This window comes from Boleophthalmus pectinirostris, unplaced genomic scaffold, assembly GCF_026225935.1.
Source record: "Boleophthalmus pectinirostris isolate CB_2022bp ecotype Guang Dong unplaced genomic scaffold, ASM2622593v1 HiC_scaffold_16, whole genome shotgun sequence".
Classification (NCBI taxonomy): domain Eukaryota; kingdom Metazoa; phylum Chordata; class Actinopteri; order Gobiiformes; family Gobiidae; genus Boleophthalmus; species Boleophthalmus pectinirostris.
In genome coordinates, this window is record NW_026571095.1 from 38,247,398 (window position 1) to 38,256,505 (window position 9,108).

At 50.8% G+C, this 9,108-nt stretch overlaps 1 protein-coding gene across 1 annotated transcript in view; it reads right to left on the minus strand.

Moving 5' to 3' along the window:
* Positions 1 to 290: 290 nt before the first annotated feature.
* ubtfl (upstream binding transcription factor, like) overlaps positions 291 to 9,108 on the minus strand; it is a 17,418-nt gene continuing 8,600 nt past the window's right edge. The window contains exons 8-20 of the mRNA XM_055151979.1: positions 8,722 to 8,832; positions 7,788 to 7,915; positions 6,588 to 6,729; positions 6,260 to 6,319; positions 5,610 to 5,711; positions 4,630 to 4,776; positions 3,736 to 3,846; positions 3,134 to 3,234; positions 2,525 to 2,714; positions 2,256 to 2,297; positions 1,626 to 1,751; positions 1,243 to 1,329; positions 291 to 923 (exon numbers count right to left, since the gene is read on the minus strand). Coding sequence (XP_055007954.1) covers positions 846 to 923; positions 1,243 to 1,329; positions 1,626 to 1,751; positions 2,256 to 2,297; positions 2,525 to 2,714; positions 3,134 to 3,234; positions 3,736 to 3,846; positions 4,630 to 4,776; positions 5,610 to 5,711; positions 6,260 to 6,319; positions 6,588 to 6,729; positions 7,788 to 7,915; positions 8,722 to 8,832 — 1,425 coding nt within the window. The 3' untranslated portion in view covers positions 291 to 845. The remainder of the gene's footprint in view (positions 924 to 1,242; positions 1,330 to 1,625; positions 1,752 to 2,255; positions 2,298 to 2,524; positions 2,715 to 3,133; positions 3,235 to 3,735; positions 3,847 to 4,629; positions 4,777 to 5,609; positions 5,712 to 6,259; positions 6,320 to 6,587; positions 6,730 to 7,787; positions 7,916 to 8,721; positions 8,833 to 9,108) is intronic.

The following is a 9,108-nucleotide window of genomic DNA, read 5'->3' on the forward strand; positions in this document are numbered from 1 at the left end:
ATTGGAAAATTCTGTCACACGAACAAACTCAAGACCAGTCCTGGTTTAGTCCTGGTTTAGTCCTGGTTTAGTCCTGGTTAAGTCCTGGTCAGTCTTGGTTAAGTCCTGGTTAAGTCCTGGTTTAGTCCTGGTTTAGTCCTGGTTACCTGGTTAGTCCTGGTTTAGTCCTGGTTAAGTCCTGGTTTAGTCCTGGTTTAGTCCTGGTTCAGTCCTGGTTTAGTCCTGGTTTGGGGACAGGGTTAAAGCTCCAGTGCGGGACATTTCGTGGGCTCAGGGAGGAGGAGAGTCGGTTCTGAGAAAAGTGCATTTATTTATTTATTTATTTCAGCTGCATTTTTTTTTACAAACGGCAACAACTGATGACAACTTCCTGTTCAAACTGTACAAACCCCGCCCACTGTCAATCAAAACTAGAAAACTCAAAACGGTTAAACGCCGCCCAACTCAAAAACCGTCCAATCAGAGTGAAGGAGCCCGCGAGGAGCCGAGGGAACCGTCCACTCAGAGCAGAGGGGCCGAGAGAGCCGTCCAATCGGAGCAGAGGGGCCGAGAGAGCCGTCCAATCGGAGCAGAGGGGCTGAGAGAACTGTCCAATCGGAGCAGAGGGGCTGAGAGAACTGTCCAATCAGAGCAAAGGAGCCCGCGAGGAGCCGAGGGAACCGTCCAATCGGAGTGGAGGGACTGAGAGAACCACCCAATCGGAGAAGAGGGTGATCAGTTGGACTCTGAGCTGCTCTCTGATTGGCTCCCGGGCTCTGAACTGATCTGTGATTGGCTCCCGGGCTCTGAGCTGCTCTCTGATTGGCTCCCGGGCTCTGAGCTGCTCTCTGATTGGCTCCCGGGCCTCAGTCGGACTCTGATTGGCTGGACTCTTCACTCGATGTGCCCTCTTCGTCGTCCTCTTCGTCGTCGTCGTCGTCGTTCTGAAACAAACAAACAAACAAAAGTGAGGAGGCGTGTCCCTCACAAACTCTGAGCTTCAACATGTTCTAAAGTTCTAAAGTTTTAAAGTTTTAAAGTTTTAAAGTTTTAAAGTTCTAATCTCCAAACTCTCTGTTCCACCTTGTGATGTCATCAAGTGAACAGCTCCTTTTCCCTTTAGTTCAGTCGAGGTCGGTGGTTCCAGGACTGAAATGTTCCAGATGATTCTAGTGAAGGTGTGTGGAGTTTAAAAACACAGTGGAGCACTTCCTGTATCACCACACGATGACATCACCAGGTGGAACAGAGAAAAGCGCTGACCTCGTCGTCGCTGTCGCTGCTCGTCTCGTCGTCGTCGTCGGAGTCGGACGAGTCGCTCCGATCAGAGTCCGAGTCCGACAGGTCCTGCTGAGAACGCACAAACAAACACACAAATACACACACAAATACACACACAACACACACACACAAACACACACACACACACACACACACACACACACACACACACACACACAACACACACACAAACACAGACACACAAACACAGACACATGGTTTACTATTAATTAACCCAGAACTGAAATTTAAACAATCGTCCACTCCCTGGTCCAGTCTTGGTCCCGGTCCCGTCCCGGTCCAGTCCCGGTCCCGTCCCGGTCCGTCCCGGTCCAGTCCCGGTCCAGTCCCGGTCCAGGTCTCACCTTGGCCCGGTAGGCCATGCTGCGCTTGTGTTCTGCTGCTGTGGTCTTGGATCCTTGGGCCTTGGTTTTGGCCGTGACTCGGATTTTAGCAACTGGAGACCGGACCTTAGTCGAGCTGCGCCGCTTCTGCAAACCAAACAACAGAGTTTCTGAACGGAGTTTGTGAACGGAGTTTGTGAACGGAGTTTGTGAACGGAGTTTGTGAACAGAGTTTCTGAACGGAGTTTGTGAACAGAGTTTCTGAACGGAGTTTGTGAACGAGTTTGTGAACGGAGTTTGTGAACAGAGTTTGTGAACGGAGTTTGTGAACAGAGTTTCTGAACGGAGTTTGTGAATGGAGTTTCTGAACGGAGTTTGTGAATGGAGTTTGGGAACAGAGTTTCTGAACGGAGTTTGTGAACGGAGTTTGTGAACGGAGTTTGGGAACAGAGTTTCTGAACGGAGTTTCTGAACGGAGTTTGTGAACGGAGTTTGGGAACAGAGTTTGTGAACGGAGTTTCTCAGCAGGTCTTTTCTTTCTTTACTTTTATTTTGTGAAACACAGAAACATCGACAAAAGTCTCAGAGGCAGAACAAAATAAAAGCTTTAAATAAATAATGAAAAACTGTTTTATTTTGAAGGAGACTCACTGTGGACGACGTGTAGACGGCTCGATCCTGAGGAGACAACGTCTGCAACAAGAACAGAGTTTAGACCCGCTCAAGTCCTGGTCCAGTCCCGGTCTAGTCCTGGTCCAGTCCCTCTCTTTAGTCCCGGTCCACTCCTGGTTTAGTCTTAGTTTAGTCCTGGTTTAGTCCTGGTCTAGTCCCGGTCCAGTCCCTGACCTGGACCCAGGCGTCGAGCTGGGCCCGGTCCAGTCCCGGTCCAGTCCTGGTCTAGTCCCGGTCCAGTCCCTGACCTGGACCCAGGCGTCGAGCTGGGCCCGGTACTCGGCCTGCTGCTCCTCCACTTGTCTCTTGTACTGGTCCTTGAGCGTCGGACTGAGTCGCTGCCACCGTTTCCCGATCTCCACCATCCGCTCCTTCAGACTGAAGTGATTCAACTCACCGTTGGTCAGCAGCTCCTGCGAGAACATCTCGTACCCGCTCCTACAGAACCAGAACCACAACAGAACATCTGAAACCCGCTCCTACAGAACCAGAACCACAACAGAACATCTGAAACCCGCTCCCAGTTTAGTCCTGGTTTAGTCCCGGTTTAGTCACTGATTTAGTCCCAGTTTAGTTCTGGTTTAGTCCCAGTTTAGTCCTGGTTTAGTCCTGGTTTAGTCACTGATTTAGTCCCGGTTTAGTCCCGGTTTAGTTCTGGTTTAGTCCCAGTTTAGTTCTGGTTTAGTCCCAGTTTAGTTCTGGTTTAGTCCCAGTTTAGTCCCGGTTTAGTTCTGGTTTAGTCCTGGTTTAGTCCCGGTTTAGTACTGGTTTAGTCCCGGTTTAGTCCCGGTTTAGTACTGGTTTAGTCCCGGTTTAGTCCCGGTTTAGTACTGGTTTAGTCCCGGTTTTGTTCTCACACAGGCGGTTTCTTGGGTTCTCCGTCAAACTTGGGCTTCCTCTGCGTCTGCGTCGGCGTCGCCACGGCAACAGCAGGACCTCGCATCTCCAACAGCTCCCTCTGCAGAACACACACGGAACAGCAGCTTTAGAACACGACAGAACGCAACGGAACACGACGGAACGCGATGGAACACGACAGAACGCGACGGAACGCGACGGAACGCGACGGAACGCGACGGAACGCGACGGAACGCGACGGAACACGACAGAACACGACAGAACGCGACGGAACGCGACGGAACACGACAGAACACGACAGAACACGACAGAACACGACAGAACGCGACGGAACGCGACGGAACACGACGGAACACGACAGAACACGACAGAACACGACAGAACACGACAGAACACGACGGAACACGACGGAACGCGACGGAAACCGACAGAATGTGACAGGACACGACAGAACACGATGGAACGCGACAGAACACCTGAGAAAGCGACAGAACATGTGTACAGTGACCCCTGCACACGTGTGCAGTGACCCCTGCACACGTGTGCAGTGACCCCTGCACACGTGTGCAGTGACCCCTGAACGGTTCTTTTGATTTTTCACCTCGTATCTTTTCTGATCTTCTGCTGCTTTTTTGATCCACGGAATCTTCTCCTTTTTCTCCATCGACTTCCACGACGCCTCCATGGCCGCCTGCGCCTTCCTCCGGTCGCCCTGTCGACAGGGACCACCTGTCACACTCTGCTCAACTGTGTGTTTGTGTGTGTTTGTGCGTCGTGTGTCATTGTGTGTGGTTGTGTCGTTGTGTGTTGTTGTGTGTCGTTGTGTTGTGGGTTGTGTGTCGTTGTTGTGTTGTGTTGTTGTGTGTGTTGTGTGTGTTGTGTGTCGTTGTGCGTCGTTGTGTGTTGTTGTGTGTGGTTGTGTTGTGGTTGTGTGTTGTTGTTGTGTTGTTGTGGTTGTGTGTCGTTGTTGTGTGGTTGTGTGTGGTTGTTGTGTTGTGTTGTTGTGTGTCGTTGTTGTGTGGTTGTGTGTCGTTGTTGTGTGTTGTTGTGTTGTGTGTGTAGTTGTGTGTCATTGTTGTGTTGTGTTGTTGTGTCGTGTTGTGTGTGGTTGTGTGGTTGTGTGTCGTCGTTGTGTTGTGGTTGTGCGTCGTTGTGTGTCGTTGTTGTGTGGTTGTGTGTGGTTGTGCGTCGTTGTGTGTCGTTGTGTGTCGTTGTTGTGTGGTTGTGTGTGGTTGTGTGTCGTCGTGTGTCATTGTGTGTCGTTGTGTGTCGTGTGTGTGGTTGTGTGTTGTGCGTCGTTGTGTGTGTGTCGTCGTGTGTCGTTGTGTGTCATTGTGTGTGGTCGTGTGTCATTGTGCGTCGTTGTGTGTGGTTGTGTTGTCGTGTTGTGTGTCGTTGTGTTGTTGTGTGTTGTTGTGTGTCGTGTGTCGTTGTGTGTCGTGTGTTGTTGTGTGTGTTGTGTTGTTGTGTGGTGTGCGTCGTTGTGCGTCCTGACCCTGTACTTGTTGACGTAGTCTCCGCTCACACTGTTCTGCCACATTTCTTCCGCCGTCTTCGGCGTCTCTGGGAGTTTGGGCGATTTCTTGGCGTCTCTTCGTTCTTTCGGGGCGACCCACTCGGCGTCCGGCTCCCGACTCCGCTCCTGAAACACACACACACACAACACACACACACACACACACAGACACACACACACACACACACACACAACACACACACACACACTCAGGTCATCAGGAAATTTTCATCGTTTTTGTTGTAAATTAAAAGTGTGAGACGGAGAAAAGCTCGATCCAAACGTCCATCAGATTAAAGTCGATTAATCGTGTTGTGTGTGGTTTTAAAGTTGAAATGTGAACTTGATGATTTGAACAGAAGTGAAGTGTGAAAGTTTCATGAGGAACATTCACGACCGAACAGCAGCAGCACCGACTTTGTTTGGTTTGTTTGGTTTTTCTTCCTTGTCTTGTGTCTTTGAGTGGTTCTTTTCTTCCAGGAGCAGTGGGCGGCTCACGGGGCCCGACTTCAGGATCTGGTTCTGGGTTTGGTCTGGGCCTGAGCTGGAGGATGTTTTGGGTTTTGGGTTTAAGGTTTTGGGGGAAACCGGAGGAAACATGCAAACTCCTCACAGAAAGGCTCCGGCGACCGGGAATCAAACCTGAAACCTTTTTGTTGTGAAGCCTCAGACACTCAGCCACCTACAGGCCCTTCATTGCTGCTTGCGGGTGTAACTGGTTGGACAGATTGAGGCTGTTGGTGTTTGGATTTATTTACACACGACATATGTGGGCGGAGCCTCGTACAAACTCGTAGTGTGGGAGCGTGTGGGGGCGGAGCCTCGTACTGCTAACTATACAGAGGGTTTGAGTATGAGAGATCTCTAGATGACTCAAACACACATGGGTGAGCTCCTCAGACAGGTGTGTGACAGGGGAGGGTGGGGTGACAGGGGAGGGTGGGGTGACAGGGGCGCACCTTGGCGGCAGGTGAGGCGCGGTGAGGACTGGAGGCCACGCCCACCGTCAGTTTGCCTCCGCCCAGTTTCTCCTCTGACATCACACGGTCCCTCTCCTCCTCCTGGCAGGCTCTGAAACGACAGGAGCGCACCTGTCACAACCTGACACACACACACACACACACAGGAGCGCACCTGTCACAACCTGACACACACACACACACAGGAGCACACCTGTCACAACCTGACACACACACACACACAGGAGCGCACCTGTCACAACCTGACACACACAGGAGCACACCTGTCACCCCCTGACACACACACACACACAGGAGCGCACCTGTCACAACCTGACACACACACACAGGAGCGCACCTGTCACAACCTGACACACACACACAGGAGCGCACCTGTCACAACCTGACACACACACACAGGAGCGCACCTGTCACACCCTGACACACACACACACACGAGCGCACCTGTCATAACCTGACACACACACACACACACACACACAGGAGCGCACCTGTCATAACCTGACACACACACAAACACACACACACAGGAGCGCACCTGTCATAACCTGACACACACACACAGGAGCGCACCTGTCACACCCTGACACACACACACACACAGGAGCGCACCTGTCACCCCCTGACACACGGGGGGGGGGTTTTACCTCGAGGAATCGCTGCAGATCCACGTCGTACTGTTTCTTTTTCTACGGAAACAAAAAATGTTCAGAGAAAAGATTTTTACAGAAGAAGAAGAAGAGCTCATCTTCAGTACGTCAGGAGGGTGGAGTACCCGCTTGGGGGGTGGAGTACTTGTGTAGGAGGGTGGAGTACCCGTGTGGGGGGTGGAGTACTTGTGTAGGAGGGTGGAGTACCCATGTCGGGGGTGGAGTACCCGTGTGGAGGGGGGAGTACTCGTGTCGGGGGTAGAGTACCCGTGTGGAGGGGGGAGTACCCGTGTGGAGGGGGGAGTACCTGCTCGCAGCGCTTCTGGAACATGTCCTTCTCTTTCTGGTTCATGAGTTTCCACTGTTTGCTGCACAGAACCATCCGCTCGGTGCTCGGGACGTCCTTCATGTTCACCATCAACTCCGCGCAGTACAGAGAGTACCCGTTACTACAACACAAACACCACAGAGAGTACCCGTTACTACAACACAAACACCACAGAGAGTACCCGTTACTACAACACAAACCACACACAGAGAGTACCCGTTACTACACACACAGAAACACCACACACAGAGAGTACCCGTTACTACAACACAAACACCACAGAGAGTACCCGTTACTACAACACAAACACCACACACAGAGAGTACCCGTTACTACAACACAAACACCACACACAGAGAGTACCCGTTACTACAACACAAACACCACAGAGAGTACCCGTTACTACAACACAAACACCACACACAGAGAGTACCCGTTACTACAACACAAACACCACAGAGAGTACCCGTTACTACAACACAAACACCACAGAGAGTACCCGTTACTACAACACAAACACCACACACAGAGAGTACCCGTTACTACAACACAAACACCACACACAGAGAGTACCCGTTACCCTTACAGATACCCACACAAACAACACACACACAGAGAGTACCCGTTACTACAACACAAACACCACAGAGAGTACCCGTTACTACAACACAAACACCACACACAGAGAGTACCCGTTACTACAACACACCACCACAGAGAGTACCGTTACTACAACACAAACACCACAGAGAGAGTACCCGTTACACAACACAAAACACCACAAGAGTACCCGTTACTACAACACAAACACCACAGAGAGTACCCGTTACTACAACACAAACACCACAGAGAGTACCCGTTACTACACACAAAACACCACACACAGTGTTACACACAGTGATGTTACTTGGTGGGGGGGTCATGTGACTTACGGCGGCGGTTTGGTGGGGGGGTGTGGTCATGTGACTTACGGCGGCGGTTTGGTGGGGGGTGTGGTCATGTGACTTACGGCGGCGGTTTGGTGGGGGGGTGTGGTCATGTGACTTACGGCGGCGGTTTGGTGGGGGGTGTGGTCATGTGACTTACGGCGGCGGTTTGGTGGGGGGTGGTACGCGGGGTGGTGGGGGTCATGTGACTTACGGCGGCGGTTTGGTGGGGGGGTGTGGTCATGTGACTTACGGCGGCGGTTTGGTGGGGCGTCCGTCGAACTTGTCCTTGAGTTGACGTTCTGCTTTGGTGAGGACCGAGCGAACGTGGTCGTCGGCCGTGAGGTCGGGGTGAGCCTCGTGGTACGCCCGCATACTGTCCTACAACACAACACACGTACTGCAGTATGTGGAGTACTGCGGTATGTGGAGTACTGCGGTATGTGGAGTACTGCAGTCTGTGGGGTACTGCGGTTACTGCGGTATGTGGGGTACTGCAGTCTGTGGAGTACTGCGGTATGTGGAGTACTGCGGTATGTGGGGTACTGCGGTATGTGGGGTACTGCGGTATGTGGGGTACTGCGGTATGTGGGGTACTGCAGTCTGTGGAGTACTGCGGTATGTGGAGTACTGCGGTCTGTGGGTACTGCGGTCTGTGGGGTACTGCAGTCTGTGGGGTACTGCAGTCTGTGGGGTACTGCAGTATGAGTAGTACTACAGTATATGTAGCACTGCAGTCTGTTTAATATTTTGTATTTACAGTATTGGCAGTATTTGTACCTCATAGTACATGTAGGGGTATGTAGTACCTTGTAGGTACTTGTACCTTGTGGAGTGTGTGTATTTCAGACTCCAGTGTCCAGGACTGTCATGTTTGTTCATGAACACACTCTGTCCCAATCAAATAAATAAATATATAAATAAATAAAGTAGCATGTGTAGTAGTATGTAGTACTTGCAGTACCTCGTAGTATGTGTACTACATGTAGTACATGTAGTACTTGCAGTACCTCATAGTGTGTGTAGTAGTATGTAGTACATGTAGTACATGTAGTACTTGCAGTACCTCATAGTGTGTGTAGTAGTATGTAGTACATGTAGTACATGTAGTACTTGCAGTACCTGGTAGTGTGTGTAGTAGTATGTAGTACATGTAGTACATGTAGTACTTGTAGTACTTGCAGTACCTCATAGTCCTTCTGTAGTTCCAGGGCTTTGCTGATCCATTTGAGGCGTCGTTTGTCTGAGAGTTGAGACCACTGCCTCCTGAGAGCCTCCTTCAACTCCTTCTGACTCACCTGTACAAGTACAAGTACAAGTACTGCAGTATTACCATCAACTCCTTCTGACTCACCTGTACAAGTACAAGTACAAGTACTGCAGTATTACCATCAACTCCTTCTGACTCACCTGTACAAGTACAAGTACAAGTACTGCAGTATTACTATCAACTCCTTCTGACTCACCTGTACAAGTACAAGTACTGCAGTATTACTATCAGCTCTATCAGTATTTGCAGTAGTAATAATATTAGCAGTAGTAACAGTAGTAGTAGTGCTTGCAGTAGTAGTACT